This window comes from Geotrypetes seraphini, chromosome 2 (genome assembly GCF_902459505.1).
Source record: "Geotrypetes seraphini chromosome 2, aGeoSer1.1, whole genome shotgun sequence".
Classification (NCBI taxonomy): Eukaryota; Metazoa; Chordata; class Amphibia; order Gymnophiona; family Dermophiidae; genus Geotrypetes; species Geotrypetes seraphini.
The window spans coordinates 280,426,854-280,449,654 of record NC_047085.1 but is presented as its reverse complement, the minus strand read 5'-3'; the positions used below and the strand labels follow the sequence as shown (position 1 = coordinate 280,449,654).

The 22,801-nt window shown below is 43.1% G+C and overlaps 1 protein-coding gene across 3 annotated transcripts in view; it reads right to left on the bottom strand.

The window, feature by feature from the left end:
- The window catches only part of NSUN2 (NOP2/Sun RNA methyltransferase 2), a 922,747-nt gene that overhangs the window by 93,668 nt on the left and 806,278 nt on the right, over positions 1-22,801 (bottom strand). For all 3 annotated transcript variants that reach the window (XM_033929740.1, XM_033929738.1, XM_033929739.1), the window contains 2 exons: positions 20,766-20,904; positions 5,647-5,686 (listed from right to left, as the gene is read on the bottom strand). In XM_033929740.1, coding sequence (XP_033785631.1) covers positions 5,647-5,686; positions 20,766-20,904 — 179 coding nt within the window. The remainder of the gene's footprint in view (positions 1-5,646; positions 5,687-20,765; positions 20,905-22,801) is intronic.

Here is a 22,801-nt window from a genome sequence, read left to right as displayed (position 1 = left end):
CGGTCCAGATCGCCAACCTGTCTCCTCTCCAAAGAGGCCTGTACAATCATTAAGGATCTCCATTGACTATAAGAGGGCGGATCCTGGGACAACCAGTTAGTCAATATAGCTTTTTTCCCTAGCAGTAACACTCTTGTCACAAAGGCTGTCATCCCTTTAGGTTTTGGCGGTGCTATTTTATAATAGCCAAATAGTGCTCTTGGCATAGGAGTTCATCGCCTGCCCCAGATAGTTGTAGTATATTGTCCAAGTTTATGCCAGAACTGCAGAATCCATATTTTGCAGTTCTGGCATAAACTTGGACAAGTCCAGAGCATGTGTCCCAAGAATGCATGCACTTGAGCACATTTTGGACAATTATGGTAGGGAGTGATTCCCATCCGGGATGCTCGCTCAGGTGATATATATAGTCTCAAAACAATCTTCAATTGTAGTTCCCAGTGGGTAACATTAGGGGATACCTTCTTGATATTTTTTAACACTCGTACTTGCTGTGCTGTCAAAGAGCATTGCAAATCTTCTGCCCAGGACGCTGCCAAAATGTCCAAATTCGGCCCCGGTTGGCAGTCCCTGAGGCTTAGAAGGTGAAAGCGAAGTGGTATCCTCTGTTGCGCTGAGAGACTAAAAAGTTCAGAAAGTACTTCCCAGCTGTCCTCTGTTAAGTGTTCTGCTGGTAAAGAGTGAATATAATGTCGTACCTGATAATAAGCAAAAATGTCTGTTTCTGGTAAGTCAAACGTACGACATAGCCATCCGTCCTTCATCCGAGAACAATTGAAAAATATATCGTAATCCTTTCGTATCCCATCTTTTAAAGGAAACATTTTGTAATCCAGGCGGAAAGGAACAATTGCCCTGGATGGGCAAATACATAGAGACCCCAGAAGACAACTTAGCAGATTTACATACCCATTGCCATGTCCGCCGAGCTGGAGCAAATATAGGGTATTGTGCCACCACTGGGCGTAGCGTCGGGTCAGAGACATATAAGAAATAACTGATATGGTAAGGAGCTAACAAAGATGGGGTGGCGGAAAAATAAGAAGTACCTCTAAACCAGGGGTGCCCACACTTTTTGGGCTTGCGAGCTACTTTTAAAATGACCAAGTCAAAATGATCTACCAACAATAAAATTTTAAAAAACCCCCACAAAGCACACTGAAAGGCAGAGAAAATGTTAATTATCATTCATATTCCGGGTTTTTTTCAAAGAGGTCAAGGCAGATGACTCTATGCAATGTCACCTCAATAACAACCATACAAAAATAGACAAATATAGCCCCTCCCATTTTACTAAACCACATAGCAGTTTTTAGCGCAGGGAGTTGTGCTGAATGCCCCATGCCTCTCTCGACGCTCATAGGCTCCCTGCGCTAAAAACCACTATTGCGGTTTAGTAAAAGGGAGCCATAGTGCAAAATATAGACAGCAGATATAAATTCTCAAAACAGACACATTTTGATCACTAAATTGAAAATAAAATCATTTTTCCTACTTTTGTTTGGTGATTTCATGAGTCTCTGGTTGCACTTTCTTCTTCTGACTTCTTCTCACTTCACTCTGGCTGCACTTCTTCTGACATCTTCTGACTTCAGCCCACTCCTGCATCCAATATTTCTTCCCTTCTTTCAGCCTCCTATATGCTTTCTCTCTTCCACCTCATTCTCTCCCCCAACTTTTTCTTTCTTTCTCCCTGCCTCCTGTTCTTTCTTTCTCTCTCTCTCCATGCCCACTTTCTTTCTGTCTCCCTGTTCCCTTTTTCTTTCTATCTCCCTGCCTGCCCCCTTTGTTTATTTCTCCCTGCCCTCCCCCAAGCCACTAGGTTTGCTGTCGCCACCGGGGAACAGGCCTCCAAGCCACCGCCCCCAAGCTCTCCATTCAGAAGCCCTGCACTGACCAGCATTCTGCTCCCCTTCAATTCTGATGTCGGAGAGGAAGTTCCGGGCCAGCCAGGCAGTGATTGGCTGGCCCAGAAATTCCTCTCCGATGTCAGAATTGACGTCGGGGAGAGGAATGCTGGTCAGCGTGAGGCTTCTGCAGGCCCAAATCTCCGGACATCCAGGGCCGAGGAAAAGAAAAAAAGCCAGTCTTCCATGAGAGCCGTTCCAGTCTCTTTATAGCACAACACTTAAAAGAATGCATAGCCCCCCCCCCCCCCATAGGAACCAGCTCAACTTCCCATTTTCAGGCTCAAGACGTCAGAGCAGCAGCAGCAGCTCCGGCATTTTGGGGCAGAGCACCTCCTGCTCCCGACCGCCTTTCTCCAGTCTGGCTTGTCGATTCCGCCAGGGGCAGCCGGCGCTCAGCTCTCCAGGGTCATGACTTCCCTAGACCTCCCTCTCGCCTTCTCCCGAAGGAAGTGACATCATCCCCCAGTCAGAAGACGGGTTCTGGCAGTCGGGCAAGGAAGGGCGCAGCGAGAATGAGTGTACGTGAAGTGATGACCGGTGGGGAACCTTGGGGAGAGGAAGGCTGATCGTCCGGTCGATTGGACGGCAACACGAGTCTATCACGGAACCCGGGATGGGCTCCGCTTTCGACTCGCGTTGCCTTCCCGATCGACCGGTCGATCAACTTATTGGGCACCCCTGCTCTAAACCAATCATTAATATGTCTCATCTGGCAGGCCAGGGTATACCAGGGAATATTCAATAAACCATACCCTCCCCTGTCCCTAGGCAGACACATCCTAATAAACTGCATGCGAGGTCGTTTGCCCCCCCATAAAAAACATTGTAGGCTCTTGGTGAGGTGTGCATTGAGAGTATAAGATAACAACAGAGGGAGCACCTGAAAGCGTTTTGGAAAAAGCACCATATTATATAAGGCCACCCGTCCCGCCACTGAAAGGGGGAAGGTAGACCAATTTTGCAAGCTTTGCAGAGTATCATGCAGTAGGGGTGAAATATTGTCATTGTAGAGTGTCTGAAGATCTCTAGGAATCCAAATCCCCAAATATTTAACAGAGGCAGTAGCCCATGTAAAAGGAAAGTCCCCCTCCCATGACTGATGTAATGCAATCGGGCTGGCCAAAGCTATAGATTTCTGGTAATTTAAGGAAAATCCCGAATAAAATTGGAATTCATCCAGAGCTTGCATAAGGTGGGGAATAGAGTGACAGGGATTAGTTAGAGTAAATAATAAATCATCTGCAAAAGCTAATACTTTTATTGAGTGGTCTGCAAAGTCAACTCCAGTTATATCGCGGTCTTGAGATACAGTGCGAAGGAAAGGTTCTAAATAAAGCAAGAAAAGCAGGGGAGACAAGGGACAACCCTGTCTGGTACCCCTTTCTATCAAGATGGGTTCCGTGATGATCTCGTTAACCAGCAACCTTGCCCTTGGTGTCGAATACAATGCTCTGACATACCAACCGGTCAGCCCCATATAATCCAGCACCTCAAATAAATATGTCCAATTTACTTGGTCAAAAGCTTGTGCTGCATCTAAACTAAGTTACAACAGGGGTATATTTTGGGATTGTTTATGAGCCAATTTTAATATTGCTTTACGGACATTATGCACTCACTGTCTACCTCTCACAAAGCCCACCTGATTCGAGGTGATAATGTTCGGAAGGAGGATAGCAAGTCTATCGGCTAAAATTTATACAGAATTTTAATATCCACATTTAAAAGAGAAATGGGTTGATAGGACTCGGGGGGCAGCACTCTCTTTCCCTGGTTTCAATATCAATGTTATTAAGGCTTCAGTAGCTCCCACCGGAAATTGCTCATCCTGTATCGCCTGAGTATAATACTCATGCAAAAAGGGCCCAATCTGCACTGATAACATCTTATAGAATTCTGCTGTTAAACCATCTGGCCCAGGGGCAGAATAGTTTCTTTGGAGCTGAATTCCCTTTTGCAATTCTTTGGGAGTGATGGATGTGTTTAAAATCTCTACATCCCAGTCCAACATCAGAGAGATGCCAGAATCTTCCAAATAGTCCCTAATAAGAGACTTATCCCCCGAGTCCTGTCAACCATAGATACCCTGAAAATGATCATGAAATATCTGTGCTATCTGTTCAGCAGAATGCTTCAGTCTCTTAGACTAGACACATAGCGTGGCCCCCGTGCCTGTTTAGTCAACTGCACCAAGAGTTTCCCTGAGCGATTCCCATAGCGATGGTATTTAAACTTCTAATATAACAACATCTTGACTGTACGCTCATGTATGTAAGAATTAAGGGTCGTTTCCACTGAGATTAAGTGTTCCTTAAGAGTATGCGTCGGTTGTTGTGCGTATTGTCTTTTTGCTTCTGCTAATTCTTGCTCTAAACAGACTATTCCCCTTGACAAATGTTGATTTCGAGCTATAATGTATGCTATGCAATCTCCTCTAAGGAACACCTTTGCAGTACTCCAAAACAAGGCGGGGTTTTGACAATGCTGACCATTAAACTCTAGGTGTTCTTCCCATTTAGTTGTTAAGTATGATTTAAAATGATCGTCAGAAAACAAGTAGCTAGGAAATCGCCAGCGTGTTGGACCTCGGAGGCCTGAGCCAGCATTCACCTCTATCCAAATCAAAGCATGATCCGAAATTACTGCAGGGCCTATAACCGCAGAATCTACATTTAAAAAGGCCCTGCTCATGGTGAGAATATAATCTATTCTAGAAAGTGTTCCATGCGCGCATGAGCGATGTATATAGTCCCTTTCAGTTGTGTGCAATAAATGCCAGGGGTCCACCAAATCCAAGTTGGCACAAAGATATGGGATACCCCTTGTTTTTGCTCCCCCTTTACAATGCCCCGGAGAGGAGCGATCACAACTCGGGTCCATGACTTGATTAAAGTCTCCTGCAAGGAATACCGGGTCCATCACCCGCTCTAGCAACATAACTGTAAGACCTTCAAAAAAGGAGTGGTCATATGTATTGGTAGCATACACATTTAGAAGGTAAAACGAGTATGTGCCCACCGCCGAATAACACATATCGTCCCTGTGGATCACATTCTACCACTCTAGCAGTATAGGGCAAGGGTTTACGTATTAAGATCGCTAAACCTGTCCGCTTCTGTGGTGAAGAAGCAGCATAAAGTGCGCCCACCCAAAATCTTCTCAATTTAGAGTGTTCGACATCTGTCAGGCGGGTTTCCTGCAGGCAGGCTATATCGACCCTATGCCGTTTCAACTGATTTAAAATTTCAGTTCTTTTTATAGGGGAAGTAATGCCTGATACATTCCAAGATATAATTCGCAATGTATTAGCTATAGTCTGGTGAGATAAGGAAGGAATCTGTCAGACAAATATGACTGCGGCCTTAATGCACCATCCCAGGCTTCCAGCCTAACCCAGGACAGCAACGTGAAACTTAGAACCAGCCCAAGTACAACCAGTCGAGTAATTGCTCCCAATTTCACATGTAAAGAGAACCAAACAGATATATCTGGACCCAATCGCCCCCATATCCTGAAGATGATCACTTATAATCATAATATCAAAATTCTCCAACCCAACCCCCCCCCACCCACCCTCCCAACCCATCCCCCCTCCCTCATTCCGAGTCAGTCTATGAGTTAATGTCCTCTTCTCCATTAGTAATACAAGAGACTCCATACATAATCAGGCTGAGAATAGTGTCAAACCCAAAACATTATTACTACGTTAGCCTTTATACAAAACTTAAGTACTTACTGCAGGTCTGGTTCATACTTCAGAATGATGCTCCCCATAGCTGAAAAAAATCAACAGACTTTACTGAGCTTAACCACTGTTTAGCTTAAGAGTTTTTATAAGTTTAGGTGACTGATTAAGGAAATAATCACAAATGGCTTCTCTGTTACAAAGACCAAAAATAATTTTGCAAAATGGCAAGTTAGAGAACACATCCTATAAAAGCATTCTAGACTCATTAGAGCAGTATTTCTCAAGCTAATCCTGAAGCAACTCTTGATTCCCAGCCCTCGAAAACTACTAACAGATCAGATTTTCAAGATATCCCTAATGAATATACATAAAAAGAGCTATACCCAGAAACTAGTCATAATTTCATAAATATTTAATCATTTATTATACTTATATATTGCACTATCACATATAAAATTTTTTTTAGATATCATAATTTTATATAATACATACATAGAATCTTAGCCACCCCAGACTTCCAATCACCCGAATCACTTAAAATTCAATAAAGTGCTGGGTTGTTTTTTGTTTTTTTTTAATGAGAGAATTTTATTTAAGTAAATGCAGATAAAGCTGTGCTTGTCTTCTCTAGAATCTTGTGCAGGTCACAACTAATAACACATAAAGCTTGAGCATGCCAGGAATTACATACAAGTAGCCCTCAAAAAGGAGACTTTCAATACGGCATGTCTTCAATGTGTAAAAATACAGAATATCATTCAGGGTCTGTTATTTATTCACCAATTTATAGAAAACAGAACCATAATACAGTATTCTTCATGTAAACACCCCCTCACCTCAATGTGTTCTAACAGATGGGGAAAGAAGCAAATCACAAAACAACAGACATGCCTCTTCTAAGTAGTTACATTTTGATACAAATATTTTACAAGATTCTGCCTTTATTCTTAGAGATACAAGCGTTTTACTGGGAACTGGAAGTGATCCTCAACTGCTAAATCTACAGTACAGTAGTAGATAAAATTATAGAATTGGAGTTTTATACTTAGTGAAGGTCTTCAGCAAGTGATGAGAACGTTTTACTAGAACTAGGCACAGTTTTAAATACCTTGATCAGATGACTCAAATCCTCAATGAATGAGGGAATCTGATGAACTAAGGGCTCCTTTTACAAAGGTGCGCTAGCGTTTTTAGTGCACGCACTGGATTAGTGCGTGCTAGCCGAAAAACTACTGCCTGCTCAAGAGAAGGCGGTAGCGGCTAGCGCGCACACTATTCCGCGCGTTAAGGCCCTAACGCACCTTTGTAAAAGGAGCCCTAAATCTTGTAAATGAAAATCAAGATATTGTGATAGAGGTTGAAAGAGAGATACTAGATACAATATGCCATCCGGGGGGAGAACTTTTGGGACACAATAAATAAATGGCACCTTAGGATCAAGGTACTGGATAGCGTTAAAGTTGATAGTCCTGTAATACTGGTCATGCTTGATGTTAATGCACTATATACGAATATCCCCCAGCAACAGGTGATTGAATTGTTGCATGAAATTGATTGACTCTATGGAATTATCTGGGGGGCAAAAAGATTTGTTGAAAGAGTTTAGTACATTGATCATCAAGTGCAATCATTTCATCTTTGCTGACCTGTATTATTTACAGATAAAAGGGGTAGTGATGGGTGCCACAGTGGCCCCCATCAGTTGCCTGTCTTTATATGGCTCAGTTTGAGCAGCAGTTTGTGAATGGCAGCCAGTTTAATAATAATAACTTTATTCTTATATACCACCAACAATCTTGCGACTTCTAGGCGGTTTACAATGAAGAGAAACTGTACAGACAGCGAATTAGAGTATAGCATTGAACATCTAGTGATAGTAACAGGAGAGTTACAGGGTCTGTGTATTACACGGTTTCACAATGAGTAGCATTATACAGTCGACGATATTCAGAGCATAAGTAGGAGAAGAGAAAGGAGATTGCGCTTTGAGTTACAAAGGTGCAAGACTGCGAAGGTGAAAAAGATAACATAAGATGTTGATGAGAAGTAAGTTGTTAACTTGGTACATTTGAACGAAGGACGGGCACCAGTGGGAAAAACTGGTAACAATTAAAGATAGAAATTTTGGCAGAAGAGGGTAGACGGACTCCTTGGGATGGGAGGAGGCTCCGATTTTAGGGGAGAAGTCTGGTTAGGTTATAAATTTCTTAAACAAGGTGGTTTTTAGTTCTTTCCTAAAGATACTATATGATTCTCTGGCGGCATCAGTGAAGTAGCCTGTCCAAGTTTGCAGTCTACCTGCTTGGAATTTGAATGTTCTATCAAAGAAGGTGCGATATCTACAGCCTATGATATTTGGGTAGGTAAAGAGGTTACGGTTTCTGGTAGGCCTAATAGAGGAGTGGAATTCGAAGTGAGGTAGTAGGTAGCTGGGGGCCAGTCCCCAGATTAGTTTATAGCAGAGGCAGGAGAATTTGAATAGAATTCGTGCTTCAATTGGTAACCAATGAAGGAGTTTGTAGAATGGACTAACATGATCGCTCTTCTTTAGTCCGAATATTAGACGGATGGCCGTATTTTGAACTATTCTCAGTTTTCTCACATTTTTTTTAGATATTCCCAAGTAGACAATGTTACAGTAGTCCAGGGTGGATAAAATCAGTGATTGTACCAATATTCTGAAGGAAGTATTTTTTATGGTTTTCAGTTTCCAAAGAATGAAGAAGCATTTTTTAGTCACTGAGTTTATGTGCTCGGTCAGGGTCAGGTGGGTATCCAGGGTGACTCCCAGTATTTTTATGGTTTTTAGTATTGAGTGATCATGGCCGTTTACATATATTGTAGTTGCAGAGATTTTCTCGTTTGGGCTAGCAAGGAAAATCTTTGTCTTTTCTGAGTTTAATTTCAGTTTGAAGTTTAAAGTCCATTTTTCTATTTCGAGCATGATGGAGGAGATATGTTTTGAGTTGGTTGAGGTCACATTTGTTATTGGTATTAGTATGGAGATGTCGTCTGCGTATATATAATAAGTTAGGTTAAGCTTTTGTAAAAGGTGGCCTAGAGAAGAGATGTATATATTGAACAAGGTAGGAGATAGGGGGGATCCTTGTGGGACTCCCGAGGGGCTTTTCCAGGGTTCAGAGTAATTTCCTTCATGGACCACTTGATAAGATCGTTTGGTTAGGAAACCTTGGAACCAGGTCCATACTCTTCCTGATATTCCCATTTCGTCGAGGCACCTAAGCATAGTTTCGTGGTCCACGAGATCGAAAGCACTGCTGAAGTCTAACTGTAGGATCAAGGCGCTGGAACCTTGATTGTAAAGGTCATATAGGTGGTTAAGGAGAGAGCCTAGGACTGTCTCGGTGCTGAATCCTATTCTGAATCCAGATTGGTGGTCATTTAGGAGAGAGTACTTATCTAAGTGATTTACTAATTCCAAGTTGACCAGCCCTTCCTGCATTTTGGTGAAAAAGGGGGTCTGTAGTTGGACGCCAGTGTGAGCGAGATCTTCTGGTCTTTGGGTATGGGTGTGATTAGGATGTGTCCCATATTTTCCAGGTAGGTTCCGTTTTTGAGAGAGTAAGTTGCCCAGTTAAATAGGTCCCTCTTAAATTCTGGTATTGCATCTTGCATGATCTTAGACGGACATTCATCTAGTAGACAATTTGATTTGGAGTATTTGTTGAAGAGTGCAAGGAAGTTATTCCAATCTGGGGGCTCGAAGTGGTTCCAGCTCATATCGCCTTTGGATTCACTACTCTGCGTTTTGAGGTTGAATTCAAGATTGGGTGGAGGAGGGGGTATTGAGGCTCTGAGGTCGGTGATTTTTTTCCTAAAGTGGTTGGCTAGGGTGGAGACCTCTGGGATTTGATCGTGATGGTTCTATAGTATCTGTGTGGTGTCTGTTATTTTGCTTACTAGTTTGAATAGTTCTCTACTATTTGTATTGGTTGTTCCTATTTTCTGTGCATAACAGTTATAACGCTTTTCTTTGATCCGATTCTTGTAATTTTTCATTTTTTGTTTCCATTTAATTTTATCTTCCACTTTGTCTGTTTTTTGCCATACTCTTTCCAGTTTTCTGAGATCTTGTTTGAGGGCTAATAATTCGGCGTCATACCATTCTTTTGATGCCCTTGTGTTCTTTTTGTATGATTTAGTAGTAATATTGTAAGCTGGAAAAGCTTCATAGATGATATTCTCTTAATATGGTCTGCTGATGAAGTATTGTTGAAATCTTTTTTGCAATACAGTGGTACCTTGGTTTGCGAGCATAATAGAGAATGACACGGGGAAAAAATCTGTCCCCGTCACCGCCCCGTCCCCGGCCCACCATCCTCTGCACCGCCCCGTCACCGCCATTCCTTTCACCGCCCCGTCACCGTCACCGCCATCCCTTTCACCGCCCCGTCACTGCCATCCCATTCACCGCCCCGTCACCGTCCCCGCTGCATACATATAAGCCTTAGTAATGTAATTAGCTTATTCCTTTCTTATAAATCAAAGTTCTGGCTGCTGAACTAGAGAAAGAGTTGTTCTGCTTTGTTTATAAATTTTTATCAACACAACTAATATACTACTTTATCGTAAAGCAAAAAATAAATAAATAAATAGAATTTTCTTTTTCTACCTTTGTTGTCTGGTTTCTGCTTTCCACATCTTCTCATTCAATTCCTTCCATCCACTGTGTGTCTTCTCTCTGCGTCTTCCATTTGCTGTTACTGTGCCTCTCCCTTCACCCCCCCCCCAATTGGTCTAGCACCCATCTTCTTCCCTCCGCTCCCTCATAGTCTGGCATCTGTCTTCTTTCCCTTCACCCTCCTTCAATGTCTGTTCTATTCATTTCCACCACCACCCTTCCCTCCCTCCTTTACCATCTGTTCCTTTCTACCACCCTTCAGTTCCTCTCGTGTGGCCTATCTACCTTCCTCACCTTGAACCTTCTTTGGTATTAGTGGGATAAATAAATTGAAGGAGATATCATCCACAGCTAAGACCAGGGCTAGTTGATGAGGAGCAGATAGGGAGAAAGCACCCGGGGTGGTTGTGAACTTAGGATGCCATTGTCTAAGGAAGTTTACTTGCAAAGGAACCCTCTACTTCCTGTGCCAGCATTTCCTTCACCAGCCCAAGCTCAAAGGAGTTTTCACCCATTGAAACCACATCATTTCCCCCACTCTCCACTTCCTAGCACTGATTTCTCATGCTTAGTCTTGCCAGCGCAGGGGCCAAAGGCCTCACCTTGAATTGGAGAGCAAGGAAGCGGGGCGAGGCTGCTCCTTGGCCAACCTGCCCTCTTTCTCGGCGCTCTTTCTTCTCGGTAGCACTTTGCCGCCCTGCTCTTCGTCTGTGCAACTGAACACGACTCTGCTGCCCGAAGCGTCGACGACGATGAGCAGCCCGGCTTTCCTCGACTCGTCCTCTCCTCTCCTTTTGGCCGGCGCAGGGCCTTTGCTGGGGGCCGCGTCCGGCTCCTCCTTCGGGGCGCAAGTGCATTATGTCGGCGATGTGGTTCAAGAAGAACCTGAAGCGGGGGCTGTGGTGCTGCTGCACGAGCCGGGCGTAGGCATTCTTCTGGGGAGGGGGAGCGGATCCATGGGGGGAGGGGCGCCCGTCACTCTCACACTGAGGCCATTTTCCTCGGGGCGCTTGACCTGATCCCATCGGCCTCCCGGGCCGGAACCTGCCCGTCGCTGGCTGCTCACTGTTCAATCTTCTGCTCTGCTGCAACTTCCTGTTTCCGGTTGCGTCAGAGCAGAAGATTGAACACTTAGCAGCCCTGTGAGTGCGGCTCTTTGAAAGCATGCAGGTCGCCAAAAAGAAAAACCTGCAAACTAAGGTGAGGTGAAGGGAGGGAGCCGGCTAAGATCCATCGGGCGGGCAGGAGCTGCGGGGACTGCACGATCCTTGATACCTCACTGCGGAGACAAGACCATTCACTGCTCCACGGGGCGGTGAATGGCCTTGTCTCCGTCCCCGCAGTGACTGCTATTTTTCTTTCCCCGTTTTGGCGGGTTACCTGCGGCTAAATGCGGTAGCCGCGGGTAAACTGCCACCATGTCATTCTCTAGAGCATAATTCATTCCAGAAGCATACTCGTAATCCAGAGTGCTCATATATCAAAGCGAGTTTCCCCTTAGCAATTAATGGAAACTTGGATGATTCGTTCCACATTGCAAAAACAGGCCTATGTCTTCTTGTGGTCTAACACTTTTCCCTCTTTTCCCCTCTCCTCTCCAACCCAGCATATGTACTCCCCTCTCTTTCAATCCCCATAGACCATCTTTCCCTTTTCTCGCACTCCCGCTCTCACCTCAAGGCCTGCTCCTCCGTACAGGCACCCTCTCAGCCCTCAGCCGCTCCAAGAGTGTTAAAATTCCATTATCACTTCACAGTGCCCGTTATTGCTCTAGGTTCCGGTCCCACTTCACGGGCCCATCTCGTTCTGGTTTCCCGCTATCACTGGTCTCTCACCTCAAGGCCACATTCCGCACTGATTGCCTTTCACCAGGCATTGGCAGCTCCACACAGGAGGCGATAGTAACAGGGTGTCAGGGCTGAAGAAAACGAGGCAAGGGGGGGGAGCTCGTGTTTTAGAGCTACGAAGTAGCAGAAGGAACTGAGATGCCTTCAATCAGGGCTAGAGGGAGGACCTTTGCACAACTCTCCTCGCCCAGGGACATCCAGGCAGCAATGTCAGGAGTAGATTGCAAGGCGGTAGTGCCGGCATGGGTTGGTGCGTGCTGTTTGCCAGCTGGAGGTAAGGGTTTGAGGGGTGGGCCACCAGGGGGGGGATAACGCGCTCGTTGATCAAGTCAACGCTCGTTTTGCGAGTTAAAGTTTGCTTGAGTGTTTTGCTCGTCTTGCAAAACACACGCAAACCGCGTTACTCACAAACCGAGGTTTGACTGTATTTAAATAAGTGTGACCCCAATATATCATTTCATGCTATGAAGTCTCCTATGACTATCCAGTTTCTTGATATTCAGAACACTCATTCTCAAGGGGAATTCACCTTGTCTCTCGCCTACCGACCGGAACACTGTCCTTCATTATAATAGTTACCATCCTAGATCTTTGAAGGACAGTTTTTGAGGGTCAAGCGTGTGTGTAGTGGGTTGGTAGAATTTCTTTCACAGTCTCAGTTGATGACTGATTGTTTCTATGGGATCCCAGTCAACATGGATTTACCAAGGGTAGGTCCTGCCAATCCAATCTCATCAGCTTCTTTGACTGGGTAACAAGAAAGCTGGACTTGGGAGAATCCCTAGATGTAGTATACCTAGACTTCAGTAAAGCTTTCGATAGCATCCCTCAACGTAGGCTATTGAGCAAGATGAAATCGATGGGGTTGGGAGAAACGCTAACTGCATGGGTCAAGGACTGGCTAAGTGGTAGACTTCAGAGGGTGGTGGTTAACGGTACCCTCTCTAAAATGTCAGAAGTGACAAGTGGAGTACTGCAGGGCTCAGTCTTGGGCCCTCTCCTTTTCAACTTATTCATAAGGGACCTGACTCAGGGGCTTCAAGGTAAAATAACACTATTCGCCGCCGCCGCCAAACTACGTAACATTGTGAGCGGCTCCGATTTACACGATAGTATGATGCATGACCTGTTTTTGTTGGAACGCTGGTCATCTACCTGGCAGCTGGGCTTCAACGCCAAGAGATGCAAGGTCACGCACCTCGGCAGTAGGAATCCGTGCAGAACTTACACCTTAAATGGTGAGACCTTAGCTAGGATTGTAACAGAACGAGATTTGGGAGTGATCATCAGTGCAGATATGAAAGCTGCCAATCAAGTGGAGAAGGCTTCATCTAAGGCAAGACAAATGTTAGGTTGTATCCGCAGAAGTTTCGTCAGCCGGAAGCCTGAGGTCATCATGCTGTTATACAGAACCATGGTGAGACCACATCTGGAATACTGTGTGCAATTCTGGAGGCCACATTAACGTAAAGATGTGCTAAGAGCAGAGTCGATTCAGCGGATGGCCACCAGGATGGTCTCGGGGCTCAAGGATCTCTCATATAAAGAAAGGCTGAACAAATTGCGGGAGACATGATTGAGACATTTAAATACATCACCGGATGTATCGAGGTGGAAGAAGATATTTTCCTTCTCCAAGGACCCTCAGCCACAAGAGGGCATCCACTTAAACTCAGGGGTGGGAAATTTCATGGTGACACCAGAAAGTATTTCTTCACCGAAAGAGTGGTTGATCATTGGAACAAGCTTCCGATACAGGTAATCGAGGCCAACAGCATGCCAGATTTTAAGGGTAAATGGGATGCCCATGTTGGATCCCTAAGAGGGTGGAGTTAAGGATGGGTCATTAGGAGCGGGATCTCCAGGAGAGCAGACTAGGGGGGTGGGTCTGTGGAGTGGGCAGACTTGATGGGCTATGGCCCTTATCTGCCGTCATTTTTCTATGTTTCAGTCAAAGGGGTTATTCCCAGAGAGTAATCAAGCGTGCGTTTAAGAGAGCTAAACACTCTGATAGAAGGTGGTTAATGTTGAAAAAAGAGAGGAATGGTGTTGAGGAAGGATGTCCGACATATACTCTTTCCCTATTCTACTCAGTCCTGTCAATTGAGACAGGTGATAAGGCAACACTGGCACATCCTGAGTCTTCATGAGGGTCTTCAGGATGTGCCGAGGTTTGCTTACACTCAGGGACATAATCTCTGGGAGTTGTTGTCTAATAAGAACTATGAAAGGAGAGTGAATGGAGGAGGGCATCAAAAGTGGAATGGGTGTGTGTACTATCGGTATGCAGTACAGGTTGACAAAGTTGATATCCCTAATAGTGGTTAAGTATTTTATTTGCGCGACCGGACAGATTGTAGTACGAGTCAGGTTGTGTATGGAATAGTATGCCCGTGTGGATTATGGTACTTAGGTCAGACTAAGAAAAAAATTAAATAGCGAATTGCTCAGCATGTGAGCAATCTGCGGTTAGAGAAAACTGATCTCCCGTTGATTGCTCACTGGGTTCAGTTAAAACATACGGTGGATGATTTGAGGTTTGTGGTATTGCTTACTATTCAATTGGTTCGTGGTGGTAATATTTCAGAGTTATTATTAAGAAAAGAGCAAAAATTAATCCACTCTTGGGGACAGTTGAGCCTCTTGGGTTAAACAAAGAGGTTGAGTGGCATTTGCTTTAATTAGGGGCAGGTGTATGTGGCTTATAAAGAGGGAATAGGAAATGAGCTAGTAGAAGGAAATTGAGTTTGGCCTTTGGTTGAGCTGGAGAGTGGTTCTGGTTTGGATTTCTCGTTCCTGTTTGCTACCAGGGAAAAGAATATAATGAAGTGTCAGGTATGATTATGATTCTTTTGAATACTATGGTCAGAGGTTTATTTTGATTGATTTTGATTTATTAAGTAATTTGTAAGGTTGTGTGTGGGTATAAATTTGGTATTATGTATTGTAGTGATTATGAAGAAATGGAGCCTGCTTCAGTCTTAAGCTCCTGATGACGCCTTAGGGTGAAACACAGAACTGTCTCTAATGATCAGGCTGGACTGATGTGACAAGATTAGAGGAGATATTATGAACAACTGATTGAAGAGTAAAGAAAGTGAAAATTGGCACAGAAAAGAACCTTGTGTATTTAAAATAGCACTTTACTGATAGAATGAACATTTCATGAAGTTTAAGTGATTCGGTGATTGGGTGGGCTTTTATGTATGTATATATTATATAAAATTATGATATTGAAATTTTTTAAAATATGTGATAAATGATTAAATATTTATGAAATTATAACTAGTTTGTAAGTATAGCTCTTTTTATGTTGAATTTATATATTGTTATTGAGAGCTATTGAAATATAACAGTCTCGGTTAGTGTAATGAATATACATGAGAAGTATGGCAGTTAAAATTTAATGTGAAGAAGTGTAGTGTGCTGTACTTGGGGAGTAAATATCCAAAGCAGCTGTACTGGGAGATGGACCTTGGTGTGATAGTGTATGTCACATTGTTTCACAGCCTTGAGGTGCTCAAAGTGGTGGCCATAGCCAGAAGGATGCTGGGCTGCATAGAGAGAGGAATCACTAGCAAAAAAACCGAGGTGCTACTGCCCCTGTACAAGTCACTGGTGAGGCCTCACTTGGAATAGTGTGCTCAGTTCTGGAAGCTGTATCTTGCTAAGGATGTGAGAAGACTTGATGCGGTCCAGCGGATGGTGATGAAAATGATATTGGGATTGCACAGAGAGATATATGAGAGAAGGCTCGAATATCTGAATTATTAGAAAAGGGATGGCAAACAAGATTAGGAATGTTATGGTGCCTCTGTGTCGCTCAATGTTGCGACCTCACCTTGAGTGTTGAGTTTGGTTCTGGTCTCCATGTCTCAGGAAGGATATAGTGGCACTGGAGAGGGTTCGTGGGAAAGTGACTAGGATGATGAGGGGGGATGGAACTCCTCTCGCATGACGGGAGACTAGGGAGGTTGGGGCTCTTCAGCTTGGAGGGGAGACAGCTGAGGGGAAATGTGATTGAAGTTTACAGAATCCTGAGTGGAGTAGAGCGGGTACGGGTGGATCAGTTTTTTACTGCATCAGGATTTGCAAAGACTGGGGGACACTCGAAGTTACAGAGTAATACTTTTGAAACCAATAGGAAGAGAGATTTTTTCACTCAGAGAATGGTTAAGCTCTGGAACACATTGCTAGAGAATATGGTGGGAATGGGTAGTGTGGCTGGTTTTGAGAAGGGTTTGGACAGGTTCCTGGAGGAAAGGTCCATGATGTGCTGTAGGGGGAGCTGCTGCTTGCCCTGGATCGGTGGCATGGAATGCTGCTGCTGTTTGGGTTTTTGCCAGGTGCTTCTGACTTGGATTGCTGTCCATAGAGATGGGATACTGGGCTGGATGGACCGTTAGTCAGACACAGTAGGGCTCTTCCTATTTTCTTATGAGAGATTTGCACACAATGATGTAGTAAATGTGCAAATCTCTTTCATGCATATTCATTAGGAATATCCTGAATACCTGATTTTTTGGCAGCCCTCGAGGACTGTAAGTGAAGACCAAGATCCTAGCTAGTGAATCCAAAATGAGTATGCATGATAGATTTTGCAAAGAAATGGAGTAGTGCATACAAATCTCTCTCATGTACATTCTTGTGGATATCCCAAAAACCAGAGTGGCTAAGAGGTATGTAGAACAAAGTCAGTGAGTGGAAGTGTGGCACATTACATAAGTATTTATGAATCGCTAATATATCCCAATAGGAGTTCAATGCGATTTATAAATTAGTAAGAGGCTGGCTTATCTCCAGGAATTACAATTCTTACATTAAAATAAAAATGATAATCTTACATTAGAATCAAAACATTAAAATTTAACATTAAAATCAAAACATAGTACATCTGCTCATTTATTAGAGTGAAGGAGAAAGATATTTGCAGACAAATAGGTTTTAAAACCTTTGGAAAATCATGTGTTAGTGAGAATGAGATATCTTGCAAACAAGTAGGTCTTCAGGCCTTTACGGAAACTGTCATAGGAGGGGATGGTTCTTAGTTGTATTGGAAGAGAGTTCTACTACTTTGCTGCTAGATATGGAAAAGATATGGAGTGTATTGTTTTATATTTAATATCTCTAGGATTCGGAAATCTTAACCCTCAGATTGCTAATTAAGTAATAGTTCTTAACAGATAGTAGTTCTACTAAATTAATCTTCAGCTGCTGCTCTATGTCATGGAGGGAACCTTTTCTCACACACACCTCATCCAGATGTCCATGGAAGAGTTGTTGGACTCTTACTCTCACCATCTTGTAAATATCAATCCGTGCAGACAGACTAAATTCCTTTTTTGCATCTGTCTTTACGAAGGAAGACATTACTTCAATACCTGAAACAGTGAAAGTGTTCAAGGGAGAAATAGGAGACAGCCTCACCACAGTAGAAGTGGATTTGGACCAGATATACTACCAGATCGACAAATTTAAAAGTGACAAATCCCATGGACCGGATGGAATTCACCCGAGAGTATTAACGGAAGTGAAGGTAGAAATCGGAGAACTATTGCAAAATCTTGCTAACCTGTCAATTAGAACTGGACAGATAACGGACGACTGGAAGATAGCGACGTCACCCCAATTTTCAAAAAAGGATCAAGAAGAGAACCGGGCAACTACAGACTGGTGAGTCTTACGTCTGTCCCTGCAAAGATGGTTGAAGCACTGATTAAAGATAGCAAAGTCCGGCACTTGGATACACACGGCCTGATGAGAGCCAATCAGCATGGCTTCAGGAAAGGGAAGTTATGCTTGACGAATTTACTACAATTCTTTGAAACAGTAAACAAACAAATCAATAACGGGGAGCCAGTGGACATAATATACTTGGACTTCCAGAAAGTGTTCGACAAAGTTCCACACAAAAGACTTCTCAGAAAATTACAAAGCCACGGAATAGAGGGAGACATACTAAGGTGGATAGGCAAATGGCTGGAAATCAGAATGCAGAGGGTGGGTATAAATGGGAAGCTCTCAGACTGGGAGAAAGTGATTAGCGGTGTGCCCCAGGGCTCGGTTCTTGGGTCCATCATATTTAATATTTTCATCAACAACCTAGAAGAAGGAACGTCCAGTGAAATCATCAAGTTTGCAGACGACACGAAGTTATGTCGGGCAATCAGATCACAAAAGGACTGCAAGGAACTACAGAGAGATTTGAGCCAGTTAGAGAGATGGGCAGAGAAATGGCAGATGAAGTTTAATGTGGAAAAATGCAAGGTAATGCATTTGGGCAGAAAGAACAAGGAGCACGAGTATAGCATGTCAGGTGTAACCCTGGGTAAGAGTGAACGAGAAAAGGACCTGGGGGTACTGATAGATAGGACCCTGAAACCATTAGCACAATGTGCGGCGGCAGCAAAGAAAGCAAATAGAATGTTGGGCATGATAAAGAAGGGAATCATGAGTAGATCGGAGAGGGTCATAATGCCGCTTTATAGAGCAATGGTCAAACCATACTTGGAATACTGTGTCCAACACTGATCTCCCTACCTAAAGAAGGGCTGGAGAGGGTGTAGAGACGAGCAACAAAGCTGGTAAAAGGTATGGCGAACTTGAACTACAAAGAACGACTTAGAAAACTGGGACTGTTCTCCCTTGAGAAGAGGAGACTGCGAGGGGATCTGATTGAGACTTTTAAAATAATAAAAGGAATCAACAAAATAGAGCAGGATAAAAAGTTATTTACGATGTCAAATGTGACAAGAGGTCATGGACTGAAGCTGAGGGGAGACAAGCCCAGGACAAATGCCAGGAAGTTCTACTTCACACAGCGAGTGGTGGATGCCTGTAATGCTAGCCCGGTGGAGATTGCTGCAGAACCCACCATTCTAGGATTTAAGGGCAAGTCAGATGCACATCTCCTCGAAAGATGCATAGAAAGATATAGGTGACTAAATTTTTGCCAGGTTACTCCTGGATGGGCCTCCGCGTGAGCGGATCACCGGACTTGATGGACCTAAGGTCTGATCCAGAGATGGCAGTTCTTATGTTCTTCTGCCTCAGTCTCACTATTCTCCTTCCTTTGAAGTCTGTCTATATGCTTCTCAGAGTAGTAGTTATTTATCGACCCCCTAATAAGTCCTTCTCCTCCTTCCTCACTGACTTTGACTCCTGGCTCTCCTCCTTTCTTGAACCCTTCTTTCCCTCCCCCATCCTCGGCGACTTCAACATCCATGCTGAAGACCCCTCTGATTCCCATACATCCAGGTTTCTCAATCTAACATCATCATACAATCTCCAGCTGTGTTCCACCACACCTATGCACCAGAAAGGCCAGTCTAGACCTTGTCTTCTCCTTCAACTGCTCTACCACTGAATTCTGCATCTCAACTGAGCATCATCTGCTAACCTTCACAATTCATTACCCTTCCCCCAAAACCCAGCCAATCACTACCCATACATTTAGGAATCTTCAATCTACTGACCCCAACATGCTCTCCACTACTGTCTCATTCCTCCTTCCAACTACTATGTCACACAAGTCTGTTGATGAAGTTGTTCTCTCCTATAACTCCATTATCAATTCTGCTATTGATACTGTTTGGTCAGAGCCTAGGGAAGCCCTTGGCTCTTTACTTCCAAGTTTTTAAGAATCACCAAAGAATTCCTCCTAACAATGGCAGTATCCCAACTAAGAGCACCCCGAGACCCTAGGAATCACCCCTTTTTATTGATATTGTGACATCATCTGTTTACTAATTGAGATGATGTCACAATTTCAATAAAAAGGAGTGATTCCTAGGGTCTCAGCGTGCTCTTAGCTCAGATACTGCCATTTTAGCAGTTCCTAAGAGTGCCCAATAAGGCCTTATTGCTACTCAATCTATGCTCTTGTGTGTCTTTGGCTTAAATCTCACACACATGTCAACATCATACACTTCAAAATTCATGCTGTTGTCCTTCCAATCTACCCTCTTGCTTGCCAAACAAAAATACTTGCCAACCCTCACCATCTTTTTGCCACACTCAATTCTTTACTCAAAGTACCCCCCACCTCCTATTCCCTCCTCATTTTCCTCCCTTCCCTCCCCCTGTGCCACCAACTTTCCTTCCTCTTACCTCTTGGAAATAAACATTCTAATAAAGTACCTGTCTCACATCTAGCCACAAAAAAAAAATCTATTCTATCACAACCCAGTTCAACTACTCAAAACTCAATTCAACAAATTATTTGGCAAATGATTCCAGACAGAATCATTATCTGGTTTATGCACGAGAGAATAAGGTACGCAGATATTGATTATAAACTGTCCTACAGGCCTCTAATGTGTTACAATTTAGGAAAAGTGTGAAAACAATGCTGTTTGAGAGAGAGAATATATGTAAGCCTTTTTGTTAATATCAAGCAGGTTTCTTTAAATTTATTATTTTTCTGTTAAAAGGATATTGATATTAGTAGTTGAGTGAGAATTTTAAGAACATAAAACTAGCCTTACTGGGTCAGACCAATGGTCCATCTAACCCAGTATCCCATCTTCATGGAGGTCAATCCAAGTCATAAGTACATGGTAAAAACCCAATCATATGTTCTTTTAACTGTTTGTTATAATTTTATTATGTGTGTTCTTATGTAACCCACACAGAATTGTATAATGCTGCAAACTATAAATTTTTAAATAAATACTTACCCAGGTCTTTTGCCTGTTTTTGCGTCACACTGCTGAATTTACTCAAGAATGGATTTTCTTGTGTTAGTAACACTTTTATGTCTTCTATGGATACAGTTATTATTCTTGCTTTTATAAATGGATATAGTGTGTATATACCCTGTGGAGAATGAAAGAGGAAGGTAATAATAAAAAAAATTAATAAAGTGCAGTTAGTCATTAGTCATACAAAACAGCAGACACTGAAAATACACAGTAATATTTCAGGGGAACAAAAAAGCAAAAAGCAGAATAATTTTGCCATTGACTGGTAGAGGTGGTAGAAACAAAGACTGTGTCTGAATTCAAGAAATCATGGGACAAGCACACAGGAGCTCTTAGGGAGAGGAAGAGATAGTGGATGGGCAGACTGGATGGGCCATTTGGCCTTTATCTGCCATCATGTTTCTATGTACCTTTTAGGCTTCTATCCAAAGAGTGGTTACTAAAATGGTCAGTGGTCATCAAAGCATAAATGGACAGATTTAAAAATCTCAATATTTACAGTTATGTGAAAAAATTAGGACTCCCCATGAAATATTCAGTTCTTTCTTAAGAAATGTTAACATATCAATGTCAAATCTTTTATTTATCTCTGGAAAAGAAAGTGATAATTGCAGGTAAACAACAAAAATTTTCCTTGATTTACTCATGAAAGAATCTTCAAATGGATTACAACTCTTCTAAATAATTCCCTACTTCAAGGCCACCTACCAGAAGAAATGGGAAAAATAGCACTCACTCCTATGCCTAAATCGTCAAATGCAGATCTCTCCACTCCCTCAAACTACAGGTCCATTGCAGGCATTCCCATCCTCACTATTCATTTTGAAAACTTACAGCAAGCGTACAGGAATATATCATTAGTAACAACAATAACACTTGTAATTCTTATATAATTCTACAAACATAAAAATTATATCCCGTCCCACCCACCTACTTTCAAATATTATAATCAATTATATCATAAATATAATATAAACACATAATTTAAAAAAATTGTATTTATTGAAAGTTGCAACAACTGCTCCACCAGCACATGACAAATCAAGGCAATGGAAATGAATACACAAACAGAACTATCCAGCAGACAATATTCAACAACAAAGGCTTAACCAAACTCTAGTAGGCTGGAATACAGCCACAGTGCAACAATCATTTTCAATTTTTGTGCCCCCCACACATGCATCCTTTGCCCCCCATTCAACAAACCAAACTCCAACCAGCTCCACACCAAGCACTCCCTATCCACACAACCATGCATAGAGTCCCACACACACTAGTCTCCGGCCAGTCAGCTCCCCCCAGACCCACCAAGGCAACTGAGGATCCCATTATCAGATGGCCCCTGGGTAAGGGATAATAGGTCCTTCCACAGCGCTACATAACACAATTTTTCAAGGTGCACTGCCAAGTGATAAGTTTGGATCTCGTACCGGGCCACCTCACAAGCTCTGAACACCCAATTTTGTAGTATGGAATTATTTACTAACAAGACTGTGTGGTATATAAACCGTCTTTGAGCTAAAGAGAAATCCCCAATCCCGGGAAATATATGCTCTATGTAGGATTTTATATTGTGTTTCTTTAAGATCAACCTCCCCCACCTAGGAGTGAGCAGAGTTAAAAAGATCAAGGAAACTCCGTCTGTCATACTCAACCCCCAAATTAAGTTGCCATGCCTTGGCTACTTTATCCGAATGCTGTGGTCCACACTCAGATTTCAGAATTTTATATCAAGTAGAAAGTTTATTCAGAGCCAGCAGTATGCAGAAACTGAACATCCAAGGGACCACAGATCCAAAGATCACCCCACCGGTGTTGCAAAGTAGAGAAGTAATGTCTAATCTGTAAGTAAGCCCAGAAATGGGTGGCTGGCATTGCCCACCTGGATTGTACCTGCGCAAAAGATGGAAATACCCCATTGCCCACCTCCCAGAGACCTTGCGACGCCCAACAACCTTCACGCCCCCATTTTTGAAATAAGGAGATTCCCATGCCTGGAGGGAAGTCTACAT